The 22,290-nt window shown below is 37.1% G+C and overlaps 1 protein-coding gene across 1 annotated transcript; it reads right to left on the bottom strand.

The window, feature by feature from the left end:
• Positions 1–18,595: 18,595 nt before the first annotated feature.
• Positions 18,596–19,476, bottom strand: LOC113362156 (cyclin-dependent kinase F-4-like). The gene is made up of 2 exons (XM_026605128.1): positions 19,032–19,476; positions 18,596–18,966 (listed from the first exon to the last, which is right to left on the bottom strand). Exons 1-2 carry the CDS (start codon positions 19,474–19,476, stop codon positions 18,596–18,598), a joined length of 816 nt encoding a protein of 271 aa, XP_026460913.1.
• Positions 19,477–22,290: the final 2,814 nt, after the last annotated feature.

The following is a 22,290-nucleotide window of genomic DNA, read 5'->3' as shown; positions in this document are numbered from 1 at the left end:
CTAACCCTTCCAAACTCTTTTGCCTTGTATTTATAGTGTTTTAGGACCAAAATATCCGACCATTACTTGCGTATATTCTCCATTTAATCCGTCATTGCTCGCTTCCCTTAGTTAACGATAATTTCCAATTATAACTTTGTCACACGTAAACTTTGATCCTGCACGCTCTAGTAAGCCTTATACATGCCATATAAGTCATCCAACTCCTCCAAAACACTTCCATGCACAACCAAAACACACACAACACCGTGTACAGGCCGTGTTCACTCCGTGTAGCTCTGTTTTGAGCTCGAGAATCAAATCGATATTTCCAGACAATTCCGATCAAATTCGACACCCAAACTATCTTCCTTAGGCTAAATCACATCTTTCTACCAAAATTCAGCCATTGAATCGACCTACCACTACTTCATTTCTTCGATCGAAAATTCTCCTGTGTGTGAACATTTTTCCCGCCAATTTTGAGAATTTGAATTGTTGAAGAAGGTGCCCCTTATCCTGGACTGGGGTGCGAATAGCAGATGCCTTGGGGTGACCTGGGGGTGCCCCTTAGTAATTAGGTTACCCCTTATCCAAACTTGGGAGTCCGAATAACACGTGCCCTCCGGGTGCCAAAATCAACTTTTCGAGCCGAATTTTCTTAAAATATTTATTTCCAAAAAATACCTACAAATACATAAAATAACAAAATTAGTACAAAATCGAGTGCCAACAATATATAGTATTGAGATCAAATTAGACACAAAAATGTGTCTATCAAATACCCCCAAACTTATTATTTGCTAGTCCTCGAGCAAAATTTATTCTTGAAAAGTGACCGAGTTAATCTCGGGTGGGTTTATCAGAGGTGTACCCACAAAAACCAATACTCCAGATCCTATCTATCTACGCAGAACCTTGGAAAGCACTAAAGAACCTCCTTGGTTGGCATACAATTATTGATTCTAAGAGGAAGAACCCTGATGCGAAATTCCAATTGTTGTACACGAGTTTGCACTCAAGCATACTAAAATTCATATAAGTGACAGAGCTCTACTAAGATAGTTTCACGATGGACATCATACTCGGAGTCAGACTAATCACATGAAAAGATTAAGAAGATGGAAAAAGAAAAATGTAGATGGTTGAAAAGTGAACGGTGTTTCCCATATCTGTCTGAAGGCCTCTGCCAAGATGAACCTAACCTAAATGACTGAGATACCGGTCTGACTAATATTAACACACTGGCATATACAAGGGAACCAGTGGTCAATTACTTAAATCTAGATCAACAAACTGGCAAATACAAGGGAACCAGCAGTTGACTACACATAACCATTTTTTTTTTTTTTTAACTTAACGGCATGAATAGATCTTTTTGATCCAAGCGCATGCTTCTTGTCAGCAGATTACACGATAGTTCCCACGGGTCCTGCATTCCACGCTTGCTTAGGCGACGGAAACAGGGAGAACACACGCATATTGCTATCCAAGTGTTAATACTTATTCCGATTGGTCTAACTGGTCCGGTCTTTTTTTTTTTTTTTTTTTTTTTTTTTTAAAATGTAACTCAGTCACTCTATTTCACCCTAGCAAAGGTAACAATTTGAATCGTGTGCCCCACCAAATCACTTGAAACAAAAGAAAACTAAAAATAGAAAGTGAAAAGGACTCGACAAGATATGGCGAAACTATCATGTTATTTCTAACACCTGAGCTCTGTGCTTTTATGAATAGACTCTATAGATGTTTCCATCTAGTCAGATTGGTTCCTCAACTCCTAAAACAAAAATGTTTCCATCCACTTAGATTGGTTAGTGTTATCCTTAATAGGCGTAAATTTCTAGGCTCTGGAGTTTATTTATTGCAACTTAAAACTAACAAAAATTTCTTCCCCACCCCCAAACTTAAATCTAACATTGTCCTCAATGTTCTAAAGATAAAATTAAAAGCATGAACAAGGAGAAACTGTTACCACTTGAAGAAAAAAGTTAGGGAAAGATATTACCATGTTGCATGAGATTGGGTTACCTCCCAAGAAGTGCTAAGTTTAAAGTCTTCAGCCAGACATCAAATACCTCAAAAAGGATCTTCACCTTTCAAAGTCATATACCAATAGCCGAAAGAGTTGTGGGTCCATAATACCAAATAGAGCTAACACCAATATGAGACAACTGCACTGGTTCAGAAAAATGAACAGAAGGAGCACATCCTCATCTAAGGTTTCTTGCAAGACAATCGGATCTATCCAGAGCCTCCAGTTGGGCTTCATAAGAGTGTCTTGAAAAATAGATTCATCCGAAAAGTGGGTTTCTAATATATGGATTTCCTCCTGAAAAGTATCAGGCGGATCAGGTTGTGGAGTCTGAATAGGCTCAAGCGATACCTCAGATGCACTAGGCTTGAGTCCCAAGTTAGGGACTTCTACTGGGGATAATTGACAATCTCTACCCCCAAATTTAGGGTAATCACTATTCTCCGTAAGACCTTTAACTATGGCTTGAATTTCTTCTAGTTCACTACCCCCAAACTTAGAGTTTTGGGTATCTCTACATAAACTAGTCACAATATTCCTAATTTCTAAACCATCCGGTTCCTGAAAAAGGTCAATTGCTTTCTCTGAGTTATAATCAGGTGGTTCATCCTCTAAATTCTTTTGAGGTGTACTAGCTATAGGACTTAGATGTTTCATATCCTCTATGGTCATCCCTAGGGTTTCCTTATTGTGTTGAAGCACGGTTACTGGCCTAATTTCATGATCACTATCCAAATCGGAAGTTATAGGCAAAATCTCAGATGGGCCTACAAATGCATAATTGGGGTCCAACTTAGGAGGATCTTTAGGCTCTTCGAAATAAGGGCTTAAGGTAGATTCGGTAGCTAGTAATAGTTCAAACCTAGATTTCCATCTATCAGTATCTAACATAGGAATAGAATCCAACAGAGCATTTACTTGTTCAATGTTGCTATCATCGTCGAAATCCATGCTAAAACGGGCTAGACAACTCTCTAATGGATCTTCCGATTCGGTGTTTGGTACAGACTTCGGAACTAAGGTTCCTATCATGTTGACCTCTTCAATGCACGTGTCATCTAGCTCAGAATGTAGCTTATTGACATTAAAAATATTCAACTCAATAGTCATATTACCAAAAGATAGATTCATAATACCATTTCGACAGTTTATGATCGCATTAGATGTGGCTAAAAACGGGCGACCTAAAATCACTGGTATTTGGTTCTCTGGGTCAGGGACAGGTTGGGTATCTAGGATAATAAAATCCACTGGATAAATAAACTTGTCAACCTCTATGAGAACATCTTCGATCACACCACGAGGAATTTTAACGGACCTATCAGCTAACTGAAGTGTCATCTGTGTAGGTTTCATCTCACCAAGTCCTAGCTTAAGGTACACATGGTATGGAAGTAAGTTCACACTGGCTCCTAAGTCAAGCAACGCTTTCTCAACACGGTACTTACCTATTGTACAAGCAATGGTAGGGGACCCTGGGTCTTTATACTTAGAGTAGTGGTATTCTGAATAATAGAACTCACGTGACTAGCTATGAAGGCTTTCTTCTGGACACTGAGCTTACGCTTTCGCGTACACAAGTCCTTAAGGAACTTGGCATAAGAGGGAATCTGCCTAATTGCATCTAATAATGGAAGGTTGATATTAACCTACTTAAAAACCTCCAATATATCATTAAAGTTGGACTCCCTCTTAGTCGGAACTAGCAGCTGGGGGAACGGGGCTCTGGGAACAAAGCCGGCTCATCAGGACCCTCATTGGTCTCTTTGGAGACTCTATCAGTCTCCTCATTTTTCTGGCTCATAAGGGTGAACTACAGCATGTTCACTATCAGGCATGGCAACCTTGTTGTCTACTTTCTTTCCACTCCTAAGGGTTGTGACAGCATTCACATGATGGTACGATTTCTCCCCTTTGGGATTAGGCTCAGTATGACTAGGGAACTTTCCATCTTCTCTCTCACTTATAAACTTAGCTATTTGTCCTACTTGAAGTCTTAATTCGGCAATACTTTGAGAAGTATTCTTCAATTCTTGCCTAGTTTCTTGTTGAAAGCTCATGTGGTTCTTTGATAGCATTATGAGATTTTCCTCTAAGGCAGAGATGTTTTTCTCGGAAATGTTCTGAAACTGAGTTTGACCCGAAGAGTTCTTAAAACCAAATCATGGGGAGGCTGAGAATTACTAGACTGTCCTTGATTATGACCCTTAGACCAAGAAAAATTAGGATGGTTTCTCCAACCAGGATTGTAGGTCTCTGAGTATGGGTCAATCTTCTGACGGTTCTCAAACCTAGCATTGTTATAGACAGCATGAGCTTGCTCTTCACTAACCTGACCTTCCCAAAATGAATTATCGGGCTCTATTCCACAACTAGAGACTTGAGAGGCTCTATTAGGTTCAACAAGGGACCTATTTTTAGACTGACCCATTTCCAAAGCTTCTAACCTTCTAGACAAAGCAGCAAACTTAGCATCAGACGCAAAACTCGTATCTACCACATTGGTGCTACTTCTATTGACCAAGAGTCTTTTAGGGGGTTCAACACAAGATTCCCACTGTTGGGATTTTTCAGCGATAACTTCTAAGAAGGTAAAAGCATCATCAGCACTTTTACTAGTGAACTCACCAGCGCACATAGACTCAACCATGGCTTTGGTCGAATAGTCTAAACCATCATAAATAATTTGTACGAGTTTCATCTTATCAAATCCATGGTGGGGACACTGAGATAGGAGATCATTGAATCTCTCTAAAAATCTATAAAGAGACTCTCCCTCTTGTTGCACACTAGCACTAATTGTTTGCCTAACAGCTGCAGTTTTATGCTTAGGGTAGAATTTCATATAGAAAGCGGCAATAAGTTCCTGCCATGTTTCAATGGATTCAGATGGTAGGTTGTTCAGCCAGGTCTTGGCTTTATCTCTCAAGGAAAAGGGAAACATCTTAAGTTTCAAGACTTCATCAGTAAGGTCTTTTATTCTAATTGTCCCACAAATTTCCTCAAAGTCCCTAATATGGAAATAAGGGTTCTCATCATCCTTTCCTAAGATATAGGTATCATTTGGAGAGTACTAGGTTTTATCTCGAAATTAGCCGTAGTGGCTGGCAATTTAATGCACGAAGCTCGGTTGATCCTAGTTGGGAACATGTAATCTTTCAAAGTTGCCATCTTAGGCACAATTGGAGTACTAGGGGTACTCCTCTCACTCAGAGATAAATTCTCAAAACTGAAGTTTCCAAAAACAGGGCTCTCAAAAGAACAATCTTCGAGCTCCCTGCTTAAATCAGAAGAACTACTAGGTTTTTCGCTAATCAATCGACCTAGAGTATCTCTTTTCCAAGCCCTATTAACAAAATCGGGCATACACTAAAAAAAATCAAAAAAAATAAAAATCCTAACAGGAAGGTTCTAGCAATCACACAGCAGGCTGACTCGACTTTACCACAGCAAACCTAGAGAGTTCTAGCAAACAACAAGCATGATGGCTCACTTAGATTGTTTCTAGACCAGCTTCTATCTCTCGAAGGGGAATTCGTTACAATTTAAGCAAACCCCTCTGGAATCAATCCGAGTCAAAGTAAATTGAATCGAGGCGAGGGAAGCTTAGTGGAGCTTTGATACCCAAGGCCTCACCGCAGTACAAGGCGGCGCAGTCACGCATTCAACTCACAGAAACCGTCATGAACTTCGAAGTATGCTAAAAGAATAACCAATATCCTTCGAAAATTTTTCCTAACAAGCTCGATACCCTATAGGTCTCTTTCTAATCAGATTTTAAAGCTTGGGTTCGCGTTAGGTTTTGTTCTCCTAAAGCGGGCAAGAAGGGAGCGGTGATGAAATCCGAACCCTTATCTTGTTTAGGCCAGGCCTTGCCCTTTACTAGGAAAATAAAGACAGTCCAAATTCGTCCTCAATCAATGATCACCTTAAGGAATACAGTAACTCGCTTGCAGGGGATTCGCGAGTGTTTCGATTGGACTTACCTCCCGTACCAGACGGGGGATGAACCGTTGTCGTCGACTCGGGCCACGACTCCTATGCCGTGTGCGAACCCGAGGGGCCGAGGTGATATTGTAATCACCGTCCTTCCCTGCACACAGTTTGTATTTAACTACCCTTCCGTCCGTAGGGTTTAAAAAAATAATAATAATAAAGTCCAAGAGTCCAGTCCAAAGTCCAAATAAAGTAAAGTGCAAAAGAAAAAAAAAATAACCTAAAAAAAATATTAAAAAAAATCTCTCTCTTTTTTTTCTCTTCTATATATAAAACAAAAAAAGAAAATTCCTCTTTCGCTCCTTCCGCTTTAAGCTTTTCCTTCCAAGGTCCTTAGTACTCCACTTCGAACCTGCAAATCAAAGACAAAAAGAAACGTAAAAAGGAAAAAAAATAATAAACCTAAAAAAAAAATTCTACCTAAGCATAGGTCCGCGTCGGCGGCGCCAAAAACTTGATGTATTTTCAAATGTTGTTGTAGACAGTGGTAAAAACTAGGTTCTTTCGAACTTGTGAAGGTAACTTTTTTTTTAGATTTAATTAAATTGTAAAGAAAATAACAAAGTGATTGAAATATTTTTGGAGGAAACTGGGGCTAAGGATTTCACTTTTCTACCATTTAAATTGATATTTCTAATATTTATTATGCAAATTTTTCCTTTAAAATAATTTTAATTATTGCTAAAACTGATTTTTTTAAATAATAACTGTAAGTTAAAAGCATGGAATATCAAAAACTCTAAGTCAATCATAATCCATCAATCAAGATAACAATTATTTAATAAAAATCTTTGGAAAAATCCTAAATAACTCAAGGCAAATAATTAAATAAATTTAATTGCATAAATAATAAAAATAGAAATTACCAATTTTTTATTGGTGGAATTGCTTCCTCCCGTCGCCCCAGAGAATAAGTTAGCTCATCATGGTGTAATACATCTCAAAAGATTTTATTAATGCTCACAAGTTGATTACAAATGATGAAAAACAAGAAAATCAATTTGACCGTCCTTTGCAACACACAAGAAACGTCTGAAAAGAACGGCACATGAGAAGTGCAGTTGACGCTGTTGTGAAATCACGGGAAAGGAATAGGGAATTGTCGCATTCAGCGACACTCCTCTACGACTTACGACTGGTTGGTCGTTGTTCTTCGTGTTCTTAGCTGAGCAGCAGAACCTTCTTGCTGTCGACCCTTTCCTCGATTCTCTCGGCTCTAACTCTCTCCCTATGACTTGCTAACCCTTCCAAACTCTTTTGCCTTGTATTTATAGTGTTTTAGACCAAATATCCGACCATTACTTGCGTATTTCTCCATTTAATCCGTCATTGCTCTCGCTTCCCTTAGTTAACGATAATTTCCAATTATAACTTTGTCACACGTAAACTTTGATCCTGCACGCTCTAGTAAGCCTTATACATGCCTCATAAGTCATCCACTCCTCCAAAACACTTCCATGCACAACCAAAACACACACAACACCGTGTACAGGCCGTGTTCACACTCCGTGTAGCTCTTTTTTGAGCTCGAGAATCAAATCGATATTTCCAGACAATTCCGATCAAATTCGACACCAAACTATCTTCCTTAGGATAAATCACATCTTTCTACCAAAATTCAGCCATTGAATCGACCTACCACTACTTCATTTCTTCGATCGAAAATTCTCCTGTGTGTGAACATTTTTCCCGCCAATTTTGAGAATTTGAATTGTTGAAGAAGGTGCCCCTTATCCTGGACTGGGGTGCGAATAGCAGATGCCTTGGGTGACCTGGGGTGCCCCTTAGTAATTAGGTTACCCCTTATCCAAACTTGGGAGTCCGAATAACACGTGCCCTCCGGGTGCCAAAATCAACTTTTCGAGCCGAATTTTCTTAAAATATTTATTCCAAAAAATACCTACAAATACATAAAATAACAAAATTAGTACAAAATCGAGTGCCAACATATAGTATTGAGATCAAATTAGACACAAAAATGTGTCTATCATGTATTCCTTAAGGTGAGTCCTTGATTGAGGACGAATTTGGACTGTTTTTAAATTCCTAGTAAAGGGAAAGGCCTGGCCAATACAAGATAAGGGTTTGGATTTCATCACCGCTCCCTTCTTGCCCGCCTTAGGAAAACAAAACCTAACGCGAACCCAATTTAAATTTGGAATAGAACGAGACCGATAGGGTAACGAGCTTATAGGAAACTCGTTCGAAAAATATTGGTTTCTCTTTAAGCACACTCCAAAGTTCATGATGGTTTCTGTGAGTTGAATGCGTGACTGCGCCGCCTTGTGATAGCGGTGAGGCCTTGGGTATCAAAGCTCCACTGAGCTTCCCTTGCCTCAATTCAACTTACTTTGACTCGGATTGATTCCAGAGGGGTTTGCTTAAATTGTAACGAATTCCCTTTCGAAAGATAGAAGTTGGTCTAGAAACAATCTAAGTGGAGCCATCATGCTTTTTGTTTGCTAGATTTTATAGGTTTGATTTGGTCGAGTCAGCCTTGTTTGTGATTGTGTAGAATTCCCTGCAATTAAGAATGTCGACCTGTATGATAGAAGCCAATAAAATGAATATCGACCTGAATTTGAATATGAACATCATCAGTTTTATTACCATGTTGGGAATAGTGGTTGGGAACGCCAAACTTTTCAAGGTTATGGTTCATACCATTGTGAGCCCAATCACTATCCTCACAACCATCAGTCATACGAGAAAAATTCTGCTAATTCCTCTTTACTTGAGTCGACACGTAAGTTAGCTGAGACATCACGTAAGTTCGCTGAAATGAATAACTTAGTTATGGACGAAAATAATGCAATCAGTGAAATTTCTTTACCTGATTTCCTAGATTACGTCAGGAATTCATGTGAGTCGGCCTAAAAGCTTTTGTTAGAGACCCACAATAGAACTTCTCTAAAAGATCTAAATTTCCAAATAGTGTTTCCAATTTTACCCTTGATGTAAATAGTGAATATTTGCCTAATTTAGAGGACGAGGTTAGAATAAAAGACACTACTTATTTAGATAAGGTTCAATCATCTTCGTACTATGATGATGAGGATAGCAGTAATGAAGAATCTGAAATATGTAGGCATAGTGATCAGGAGTCTAGTAATCCAATTGAGTTGTATAGTGATTATATTATTTCTAGTTCAAATCCAAATAATTTTTATGATTATTCACCTATTCAAAAGGAAGAGGATTTGATTAGGTATACCACCGTTTTAGATGATGTAGTTTTTCCTTTTGATTACGAAGCCGATAGTGGGTTAGAGGAACGGGTTCATTTCGAAAATACTGTTTTATAGTCTAGCGACTTAGAAACAATAGTCTTGGAAGAAGAAGATAGACCCGTAGAGATAAGTAAAGATGCACTACCTGATAATAACTTAGAAGAATCTCTTGAATTTGAAGATACGGAAATTCAAGAAATAATTAGAGGTCTATCTAGAGACACTGAAAACTCTAAGTTTGGGGGTGATTATCACTTCCCTAGTGCCTTACCTTTAACTCTCAGAAAGTCCCCACACTTAGGACTTGATATCTGAGCCTCGACTATTTTACAAGATTACCTTCATACTCGTTTTCCCGAGCCTAATGATGTCCATGAAGGAGTTCAGTTATTAGAAACCCATCCTCTGGTTGATGTGGTTTGCTCAGGATATGATACCCAGATTGACTTTGTTTTCCCACAAAATAGTTTTCTTCCAACTGTGGGAACGTTTCAAATGAGTCGAATATTAAGTTCTGAGACTAAGCCTAAGTACTTTAGGTTAATAGAATCGACACATTTTCCTAAGAATGACCACTACTCTCACTGTGGTCAACTATGTAAGTCATATCTGATTGACTTAGAGGATCCTCAATTATTTAGGTTATTACTTCGTGATTCTAAGTTCGTATTTGAGTTTTTACAGACTCTAAGACCTAGTGATTCGGATCCCATCTATAAAGAAACGCATCCAATGAAAATATTCTATTTAGACCCTTTCATAGGACCTGAACCGCAATTAGCGATAGTTTTCAGGAAACTAGGTAAGGGCATGCTATTCTTGTCCATTTTCTTGGTTCACTGCAGTTTCCTATGGTCATCTCTATTTGGTTTTGAAGACCCACAGTTATTTCGACTGTTACTTTATGGTTCGAGTTGACCAATCCTTTTCTAAGTCTGGCTGAAGACTTTAAACTTAGCACTTCTTGGGAGGTAACCCAATCTCATGCAACACGGTAATATCCTTCCTTAACTCATTTGCTTCAAATAGTAACCGTTTCTCCTTGTTCATGCTTTTAATTTCATCTTTAGAACATTGAGGACAATGTTAGATTTAAGTTTGGGGGTATGGGAGAAACTTTTTAGTTGCAATTATTAAACTCCAGAACCTAGAAATTTATGCATATTAAGGTTTGCACTAACTAATCTAAGTGGATGGAAGCATCTTGGTTGTAGGAGTTGAGGAACCAATCTGATTAGATGGAAACATCTATAGAGTCTATTCATAAAAGCACAGATCTCAGGTGTTAGAAATAACATGATAGTTTCACCATATCTCGTTGAGTCCTTTGCACTTCTATTTTTATTTTATTTTATTTTGTTTTTAAACCATGTTTCTCTAAGTGATAGGTGGGGCCCACGATTCAAGTTGTTACCAATGCTAGGGTGAATTAGAGTGATTGAGATACCATGAAAAAAAAAAAAAAAAAGAAAAAAAAGAAAAAAAAAAGTTGAAAAAAAAAATTGAAAAAAAAAAAAAATGAGACCAGACCATTTGACCAAAAGGAATAAATTCAATAAAGTCGACCACTGGTATCCTTGTATATGCCAGTTGTGTTGACCTAGAATTAGGTTATTGACCACTGGTACCCTTGTATATGCCAGTGTGTTGATATTAGTCAGACTAGTATCTCAATCCATTAGGATAGGTTCATTTTGGCGTAGGACTTCAGACAGATATGGGAAACGCCGTTCACTTAGTAAACATCAAAACCATCTATGTTTTTCTATATCCATCTTCTTGATCTATCCATATGATTAGTTTGACTCCGAATATGATGTCCATAGTGCAACTATCTGAGTAGAGCTCTGTCACTTATATATGAATTTTAGTATGCTTGAGTGCAAACTCGTGTACAACAATTGGAATTTCGCATCAGGGTACTTCCTCCTATAGTCAATGATTGTATGCCAACTAAGGAGATTCTTTAGTGCCTTCCAAGGTTCGTTGTAGATAGCTAGGGTCTGGAATATTAAGGTTTTGTGGGTATATCTCTTGTAAGCCCTCCCGAGACTATAACTCGGACACTAGGGCCACCTTGGGGTTTAAAGGCTTGTTGCATGCGCTATATGCAATCGACGATGCCTGCGACAGTGAGTTAGGATTTTATTTTCTATTTGATTTGCTCGGGACTAGCAAATAATAAGTTTGGGGGTATTTGATAGACGCATTTATGTGTCTAATATAGCCCAATTGTATATATTGTCAGTACCCATTTTTGTGCTTATTATGGTATTTTATTTATTTGTAGGTGTTTTTGGAAAAATAAGGTTTTGCGGCGAAAGTGACTGAAAATGTGGCATTGGACCTCTGTAAACAGTGAACCGGAAGTACCCCGAAAGTATGCCGGATGCGCCCTAAAATGCACCGGAAACGCCCCAAAAATGTGCTTGAGGAACCCAGAAAATTACTATTTCCACTCCAATTGCTATTCGCACCCCAGCTCTGGTTAAGGGGCACCCTTCTTCTCAAATTCAAAAATAAATTTTGGCGGGAAATTTTCTTTATACACTGGTAGATTTTCCAATCGATTTTTGAAGGTGTTATAAGGAGATTGAATCGCTGAAACTTAATGGGTATATGTGACATGGATATAAGAAGATATTGTGGTGGTTGGGATCGATCAAACTTGGCCAGATAATCGATTCTCGATTAAAGCAGGAAAGAAGAGATATCGGTTAAACTTGGAAAGAAAATTACGTAAAGATGCTGCATGGGTTGTGGAAGTTAAGTGCAGATATTCTCTTAGGTTGCATATCAACAGATTGTGGAAATTATCAAGACAATTAACGCATGCAGAGAAAGAAAATAAGAAATTATTCCCAAGAATAATTTTCCTTTACGTGAAGATTTTGAGGAATTAATGGCGAGATTTGATGTGCCTGGAATGTATAAATAGGAGATACATGAGTCCTAGAAGGGTGGTCGAGAGTTGGGAGGAGAAGAGAGGAAGCTGCAGAGGAAGAATCACGAATTCTCTCTGCTGCTGCTGCTGTTGTGATGAAGATGAAGAACATGAAGAACATGAAGAACGGACCTGCACCAGCAGTCGTTTTTCTACATAATAACGACTCAGACCAGTGGGTCGTAAATCAGGCAGTCTTATTTGCCACAGCGTTTGCGACAAGCTGCAGCAGTCTTATTTTGTCACTGAGGGTCGTAGGTCTCTGGTTTTATTGTATTTCTCATATTCTCATCATTTGTAAACCATTTTTGAGCCATAATAAATTATTTTGAGAGCATTTTTACTATGATGAGCTAAATCCCTCGTAACCAAGGCAATGGAGGAAGCTATTCACGCAACATAAATGGGTAACTATTTCATTTAATTATATAATTCACCTAATCGCTGCTTTTGCAGAGTTTTAAATTATTTGAATGATTGTCTTAATTATTTGTTATTCAGTTTGATAGGTTATGCTTGGTTTAATCTCTTGATAATCTATGCTTAAGGTTTACAAATAATGTTTGAGAATCTGTATGATTGATAGTGAATTAAAGATAAAAGAGGACTTAAGAATTGAATAGAGTTTTGAAATATTTATCATTCAATTTTGCATAATAGTGGAATCTAGTGTCTTGGTTACCTCTCGCACCCATTGTTAATAATTTTGTATATAATTTTATTAAACCTTTAAATTTAATCTTCACAAATCTTTGAGTTCGAATCCTATTTACTACAACAATGAACCCTAGAAAATCTTTAATCACATACCGGTAGCTATATGGTGGTGTATATGGAAAGAGCGAAATGCAAGAACCTTCGATAATAAAAACAAAATCTTGGCAAGCCTCATAAGAGATATCAACTTACAAGCATTCTTTTGGGCTGAATCGAATACAAGAATGTTAGGGATTACGGAAAATATGGTGATCTCTTTATGGGATTCATTATACCGGCCTCAATAATTTTTGTGTTTGTTTTCTTGGGTAGCCGAATCCCCTTTCGGTTCCCCTTTTTTGTTTGGTTATAATCATTGGGTTAAGGTACTCCCCTTAAGTTCCTTTTTTAAATGAAATTTCTATTTGACCGATCAAAAAAATAAAATAAAATTGACATGTCGAAAACTTTCAACAGGGTAAGCTAGATTTTTTGATAAAAATTTAAAATCCTTTCGCTTTAGTGAGGATATATTTGTGCCAATTGATCCTTTATCAATGGATTTCTGCATCCTCTATAGTTGCCCTTTTATATGCGAAACTTGCGAAGAATTTAATCCTTCAAGGGGCATTAGGCAGGGGATCCATTGTCCCTCTTGTTCATACCGTGTATGAAAGCTCTTTTCTTGCTCCTAATTCACTAAGAAGATTTTTTTTTATCAAGGTATCAAATTGACAAAAACTGCTCCCCCAATCTAATACATGTTCTTTGCCGGTGACTGTTTAATTTATTGTTTAAGGAAAATAATTTAAGTAGTTGTTAGAATTTGTTAAATGTCATAATTAAATATTTTAAGCTCGACTTCAGGCCAAGCATTTTTTTTTTTTTTTTTTTTTTTGTAAAAAAGTCCACAAAACATAAAGGCGTTATATACAGGATTCTGAAAAAAAAAGAGATCTTAAAGACATTAGGTGCTCTTTTATAAACCAGTGTAAGCTTTAATCCTTTGATAATGTCATTGAAAAAATGGAACAAAAGAGTTACTAATTAGGCTGGCAAAGTTGTATCGCAACCTAGTACAATGGTTATGATTAATCAGTTTTATCAAACATGCCCTTCTCCAATATGGGTTTCTTTGTGTTATCAAAATAATAACTAATAAAATTAATGCTTTACAACGTGATTTCTTATGGGGGTAAAAATTATAATTATAAAGGTATATACATAAAAGCATACGATATTTCGTGCATACCTATAGATAGAGGAGGGCTAGGTTTCAAGGAAGCTAACAAAACGAACCAAGAAATGGTCAAAAAAATTGCTTGGAGATTAGTTAGTAATGCGAACGACCTTGGGAAAGATTTTAAAAGGAAAATATTTCAAAAATTACGGTGCCTTGCCGTCCAAGAAAAAAGATAAAAATATTGGGTTTGGAAATGTATTCAACAAGGAATTCATCACATTAAACATATATCATACAGGAGGTTGGGAAGGTATGTCAATAAAGATATTGGATGACAATTGGGTGCCAGGAAGGGGAGAGGTCTCACCAGACACTTTCTCACAGAGAAACAAAACACACTTGTGTCTGAGTTGATAAACTCAAGCACTATGAATTGTAACAGGGATACTTTGGAAAGTTTGTTTATTATGGAATTGGTCGACCGAATCATGAACATTAAGCTTTACAAAACAAATGAATAATGGGTGCTGAAACAAGATAAACTGAGATGGACTCTAACAACAAATGGGGAGTTCTGAGTTAAATCATATATTAAATCTCTCAGAATTCGAAAACCAGTGACACCATAAATTTATCTGGAAATCTGTATGTGAATGGACATTTCTTACATTAAAACAACTCTTCTTAGAATAGTATGATAGAGAACTTGCTTTCTATTGTACTATGTCTTTCCTTTTGTAGGCTTTTCCCAAAATCCTTCTTCTTATGATATTATGCCACATGTCATAGGTACCTCCTTATTTACCATTATTGCCACTCCTCTCAATAAAACCTTCCACATCTCTATTAATTCATTCCCTATCCTTTCTATTCCATGGATATACTATTTCGTCCTTCGGCCCTAGTCCCGAAGTCCCCATGTTAACTCATGGGCATACCATTCCTCTAGGGACTAGTAGTCCTATTAAGGGGAAATTATTTTCATTTACCAACAACTGTAAACCTTGTGATACTCCTGCATCTACTGAAAAAGGGGACTTTACATGATCGTGATATTCTCACAAATCATCTGGAATTCAGAAGTTTAGTTGGAGGTTTTCAATATCTTACTCTCACAAGACCTGACATCATCTTTGCAGTCAACTATATCTCCCAATTCATGTACTCTCCAACAATTACGCACATGCTTATTGTAAAAAGAGTGCCCAGGTATCTCAAAGGCACAATTGGCTCTGGCAATACTATTTAAGTTGGAAATATTAGTTCCATTACTAGTTATTCTGACTCTAATTGGGATGGCTTCCCTGATACAAGGCGCTCTACTTAAGGATGTTGTGTTTTCTTAGGAAATTCTCTAGCCTCGTGGTCCTAAAAAAAGCAAAAACCGTCTCGAGAAGTTCCACAGAGACTGAGTACAAAACTTTCAGTGTCTTAGCTGCAAAAGTGAAGCGGTTTAATTTTCAGGTTTAATCTGCGAGAAGAATTACGCACTACTCCTACTAAACCTCTTTTAATCTGCTGCGAAAACATGGGTGCTTATTTCTAGCTGCAAATCCATCTTTCCATGCTATGAAAAAAGACACTGAAGTTGATTATCACTTTTTTTCCGGATTTGATGGATGATGGAATTGTTGTAGTTCAGTCATACCTTCTTCTCGACAGCTAGCTGACCTCTCCACCGAAGGACTTGCTTCTACTACCTTTTACAACTTGGCTTGTCAAATGATGCATTGTTTTCACCCTCCATCAGATTGAGGGGGAGTGTTGGCAGTATAAGTTTGTTTTCTTATTTATCCCGTGTAAAAAATCTGTTATTGTAACTGTCTTTCTTTATTTACGTCTTTGTTTTACAACTTAGGTTAGTGGTAGTTGTTATTTTTACTCTTGTTGTTTCTTTATATAGAACAATAACCTCTATAGATCTGTCAATAACATTTGCAGTTTCTTGCTTGTAGATCTTGTCGATGTTAAAAACTAATAGGTTGTATCTACATTCGAAATGCTCTATTCTGTTGAATATTTTCATAAATGTTTATCGCTATCCTGGGGGTAGGGGGTGGTAACTCCCGGATGTATTCGACCTGTATCGGTTACCAGAAAGTTTTATCGATGTGTAGCTTCCCATAGGGTTTGTTTCAAGAGATACCATTAATGGATACCTGTTGAAAGCGTCTATTGAAGATAGAAAGAAATCTCCAACAGGCATGAATTCCTCTTTAAATAGCGAAGGCCTTCTCCCATTTCAACACATCAAAAATCTATGTTTTCTATATAAGCAACATGAGACTCTAAATACTGTGTGTTTTTGGTTGGATCAAGGGAGTACAACTCTTGAATCCAACAACGTTGTTAGAGCTTCATCATATCCTAAAAGCATTATTCATTGACTAATTGCACTCGCCAATTATTTGGGAATGGTCGAAATATTTTCTAAAAAGAATCAAAGGCTTTGAAGCTTAGTGACACAACATTTTTCTGTTCTCTCTCCTGAATTTCATCCTCTGAGTACCCACTTTCCAACATATTCTTCTAAACAATTATGCCTTTTCTTTTGACAGTTGCTGATTTGATGTTCATCATGACCGCGGTTTGGCTGATCTCTAGGTGAAAGCTTTTATTTGGGTTATAGCAGATCAATGTGAAGTTATCAGAGTGAGATTTCATTTATTTATTTTGCATTAGTTGTTTTTCCTCCTTTTCTGTTGGAAATAAATAGCAAAAGTTAAGAAAGGCTCATCAATGGGAAATGACGACTGAAATCATGCCTAATAATAATAAAATTGTATGTATTTTGTCGGTATCGAGGTTTTATTGTCACTTGAGCAGATATATTCATGTGTTGTTGCGTCAAAATCAAAAAGGGGGCCATCTTCAGAGTGAAAATATTAACGTTGGGCTAAGGAGAATCTCTAGTTGTTACCTATTTATGTTTCCAGGCCTCTTTTGTCAGAATTCTTTATATTTTCAATTTTCGGTCATATCTACTGTACTCAACTTAGTACGGAATCAGGGAACAATCTTTTTTTTTTTTGTTAGAAACTGGGTTTTTACTTTCGTTTTCCAGGATACAATTCTATCTTCCCTTTTCTTTCAATCTATTAGCGAATCAACTACATAAACCGACCACTCAAATTTAAAATGCTGTTGGAAATCCCAACTCCCATGACTCCATCGTTCATATTGAAGCTTAGCACTGGGCCTTACCATTGGCCGGAACACTCACTTTTTCTCTCAAATAAATGAAATAATGACCACTGTGACTAGGGAAAGAAACAATTTCCACGAGCTTCTGGCAAGGGATACTATGGTCATGGAAACAGTAACTAATATCATGATGGTATAAATGAATCCAGACACAGTAACTTATGATGCTTGTAATCTCAGTTAAGACAACAATTTGGTTTTGTATGAATAATACCCACCCATAATACTCACCCAATTATCGCTTCTAACCAAGGGTTTAGTCCAACTATCCGTGCAATCACTGTATGGAGTGCAATGGTGGAAACTCGGAAGTGGTTCAATCTAGGGTCATACGACTCATACCTATTGTACTCAACTTAGTGTGGAACCAGGGAACAATCTTTCTTGTTAGAAACATAGTTTTTTTTATTATTATTTTATTTTATTTCAGTATCTTTTAGTTTTACTTAAAAGCACAATCGAGAGTCGAAGAAACAGATCAAATATCAGCATTAAGTTTCGTACACTTTTTTTTTCAAATTCTTGCTCACTCTAATTAAAAAAACATGAACATAAGCCATGCATGAAAGCTTTAAAAAAAAGAATGAAGACAAAAAAATACACAAAATTGATTAAAAAGACCAAAATCAACAATTCTTGGGTGAAAAGGACATTTAGATTTTAATATTGTTTAAATGGACAAAAATTTAAAATAGTCAGGATGTAAACATTTCATCCTACCCATTTTCAATATTTTCTTATTTTTAATTTATACTAGATGCATCCAGTTTCATCCTTGCTATTTTTTAAGTTTAAGTCAGGATGAATCCAGTTTCATCCTTGCTATTTTTTTAAGTTTAAGTCGATGATGATCCAGTTTCATCCTTACTATTTTTTGGTGTCCATTTCACCCATACAAATTTTTACTCGTCCATATGAATCATTTTTTAAATATTTTGGACAAATGACCCATTTTCCGAAGAAAATAAGGGGAAGTTAATTATTAAACAAATCAAAGAATCTTCATAAACTTTTGTTGCATCATCTTTGCCGATCCCCAACTTTAGAAAGCGCGCTGCTGCTTGTCTGCTTCTCCTGATGAGTTATCTCTCTGAAAGAGGCATCTAAACTGCAACCCCAAAACCTCTGAAACAGATCTTGGCTTGTCATGTTTCCTACAGGGGAGAAAGGGCCAAAAAGTTCTACACCAAAGCAAGTCTGATTAGGATATATTCTGCGCGAACTTTGCACTTGTATCCTCTGCCCAAACCTCTTTAAACATATCTTCAATTGTAATATCTCTAACAGGGGAGAAAGGGCCAAGAAGTTTTTCACCAAAGCAAGTCTGATTAGGATATATTCTCTGCTCTGCTCCAATTTGCACTTGTTGTCGCTTCTGGCAATTCACGCATATCGGGCGCAAAGTAAGGATGCTTCAGAGCCTCCATAGCTGTTGGTCTGTTTTTTTGGATCCCAAAACAAAGGGATTTAATCAGATCTATAGCCTCATGACTAGCAGATGGTATCATTATTGTAGAAATACCATATGGATGTACTTGAGGAAACTTGTAACCACACCAATTGGCAAGTTGTATTCCTTCTGCCCACGACTCATAAGTTGGACTTCCGATTACACTGCAAATCTTATACAGCTGATCTGCTCGATTCTTACCAGGAAAAAGAGGACGAAACGAATACAGTTCGGCCATTATAGCCCCAACTGCCCACATATCAACAGCAGAGGTATACGAAACCGAGTTTAACAACACTTCAGGTGCGCGGTACATCCGTGTAGTAACATAATCTGAACACGGTGATTTAGAATCAATTTCCCTAGCTTGACCAAAATCCGCGATCTTATTGAATCTCCATCTCTAGCGACCAGCAAGTTATCTGGTTTTAGATCTCGATGCATATATCCACCAGGACGATGCATCTGTGCAAGAGCTAGCAAGATTTGACGAGACCAGCGTCGTATCCGAGACTCCGAAAAAGGCCTATCCTTCTCCAATAACCCGTTTAGTAACTCAGCATCCGTACAAAGATTGATCTTATCATGCATAAGGCGATACAGAGTAGATTCTTCGTAATCAAAGACCAAATATAACACCTGATTGTCAAAGATGAGTTTTCTGAGTCCGACGATATTCGGATCCCCATAGAGTTTAACCAATGCCCTGACTTCTTGGAAGTTCAAGGCATTCTTCCAAGGACGAATATAATTTCTCATCTCCTTTATTGCTACAATTTCAGAACCATCAGCACTTTGATTATCTATAGCTTTCCATACGTATCCGAAGGTTCCTTCGCCAACTTATCAATCAGAGTATAACTACAATACTCCATGCTTATACCAAATCGTCGAAGAAAAACTTAATACGAACTTCAATTTTTCTTCTTCTCTTTACCTGAAACGGCTTCAATGAATTTACTTATCTGATGAAACATGAAAGAAAAGGAAAAAACTGATGAAACTCTTTATTTCAAGAAGCGGATCAAGAAACAATGAAAACTGGGATACAAGAGCTATATGCATGCGCCCATGTATATATAAGGGAAAAAAAACTTATAGAGCTACTAGGAAACAGTGTTCGAGTCTATCTGGGTAATGTTTCCAGGCGGTACATAGCGTAATTCCAAATTTTGATATTTTGGAGAGAATACGGAAACACAATACGGAAATTTGACCAGAATTAATAGTCGGTTCCTAGTTTTGACTTTTTTCGAACCCAAAACTCAAGTAAACTGTAAACCTAGTTCCAAGGTCAGAGTAGGTTGCGCTGTTCTGTTAATTGATGAAGCTCTGGTTCTCGTCAATGAAATACATAGATATTTGAATGTTGTATGATTCGGATGTAGTTTTTTACACTTATATTTGCAATTCAGCTGCTTGAATGCGGCAAAGAGACTCCTGGACGAGATGGTTAATTAGTAAAGGAAATGTAACCACATATAGTTGTATCATTCATGGCCACTGCCTACATGGTCAACATGATATTCAGATGCGTCTACTCGTTGATCATGATGGCATCTTTCACTATGTGACTCCGTTATTTTTTTTGTTATTAAACACTCTCTCTCTCCCAAGTGAGTTAAATGATCTCTAGTTTACTTTCTTCTTTTTCTTTTTTTCTTTTTCTTTGTGTGTGTATGAACCCTTGTTAATTATGGCATGTTTCATATAGAGGCTAGTGTTCTGGTCCAAAATGGTTCACAAACTCTATCATCACTGTCCGATAGCTAAAACCGCATATTCGTACTTCTCTGCCGTTGTAAATCCTTATCTTTGTATTTATAAAAGCTAAGATTGCTCTTGGTAAAAACAAAAGTTAATGGAGTGCACAAATCCTATATTTGCACATCTTTGGATGGTCGAATAGTCAACTATGAGGGTTTGCCCTTACAGGCGACCATTTACCTCTCGGCCATGTTTGAGCCCCCAACGGCGATCATAAATACACTCCGAAGAGGAGGTTTAATAATTTATGGAGCTCAGGTTCTGTTCAATGAGATATATAGAGATTTGAATGTTGTACCGGATGTAGTTGTTTATACTTCTTTTATTCATAAGTGGACTTCGAAATTCAGGCCGGTTGAATGAGGCAAAGATACTCTTTGACGAGATAGTTACTAGAGGAAATGCAAAGACATATTATGTATTGTATGATTCATGGACACTGCCTACATGGTGAAGCAAGAAGACATTTTGATGAAATGAAAGATTGAGGGATTTCACCCAATGTGATAACTTTTACTATCTTAATAGATTCACATTGTAAAGATAGGATGGCGGAAGATGCTTGGAGCTATTTCAATTGATGGACAAGATAAACATTAAACTGTTTGAGTCGATGGTGGCCAGGGTCTTTGAGCCAAATGAGTTTAACTACACTGTGTTGATCAAGTGGCGGCAGTAGTTTAAATTCGAAAAATGGTTATTTGTGCAAATATTTTTAAAACATGGTTCAAATGGACAGTAAAAATTAGTATGGGTGAAATGGACACCAAAAAATAGCAAGGATGAAACCGGATTCATCCTGACTTAAACTTAAAAATAGCAAGGATGAAACTGGATGCATCCTGATGTAAATTAAAAATAAAAATAGTATTTGAAAATGTGTAGGATGAAACTGTTTACATCCTGGATATTTTTACATTTTTGTCCATTTAAACTATCAAAATCTAAATGTCTTTTTCATCCAGGAATTGCTGATTTTGGTCTTTTTAACCAATTTTGTGTTTAAAATTTTCTTTCCAAAATAGTCTTGGATAAGGAAACAAAATTTTCCTATTCCTAATTCCTAAAACCGAAACACATAAATCTCTGATTAAGTGTAGACCGATAAGTTTATGTAATACTAAACTTTTGGCTAACAAATTCATGAAAATGTTGAAAAGTTCATTTCACCTATTTCACCTATTTAATCTGCCTTTTGTCTTCAGGACAAATCTCGAACAACATCATTGTTGCTCATGAAATTGTGCACTCTACGAAGAAATGTAACAATACCAGCCAAAATGTTTCTGACCATGAAGTTTTTTTGGAGGCTGCAAAATCCCTGTCAAGAAGTGAGTTTGGCAAGAAAATTAACTCTTCAAATGAAGATACTGATGATGCGTCATCACGTACAAGTGGTAGTGCTTGAAGTAATATTAATGCATCCGGTGATTATTCAAAGGGGTATGTCGGATAAATTTAATACCCTCTATGGCAAACTTAAAAACTCCGGTCACCCTTCGGGTATTGTATTCACCGAACAAGAAAAGAGTTTGTTACAAACACAATTTTGGATCATGCTAATGCTTTTAAAGATGAGGCTCGCGGCGGGAGAAAAGGAAGGATCTTGATTGCTCTTGTTTTAAGGTTTGGTTTGTACGGGTTGCAATAAATTTAAATGTTTAACATAATTTCTTGGAATGTCAATGGTTTTAACGACCCTAATAAACGATCGAAGTTAAAAAAATCTTGTGCAACGGTGGAAGCCTACAATTCTTATGATTCAAGAGACCAAGCTTAGTGGTTGTAACGATGAAATTGTGCCTC

This window comes from Papaver somniferum, chromosome 1 (assembly GCF_003573695.1).
Source record: "Papaver somniferum cultivar HN1 chromosome 1, ASM357369v1, whole genome shotgun sequence".
Classification (NCBI taxonomy): Eukaryota; Viridiplantae; Streptophyta; class Magnoliopsida; order Ranunculales; family Papaveraceae; genus Papaver; species Papaver somniferum.
This window is presented reverse-complemented; position numbering and strand designations above follow the sequence as displayed.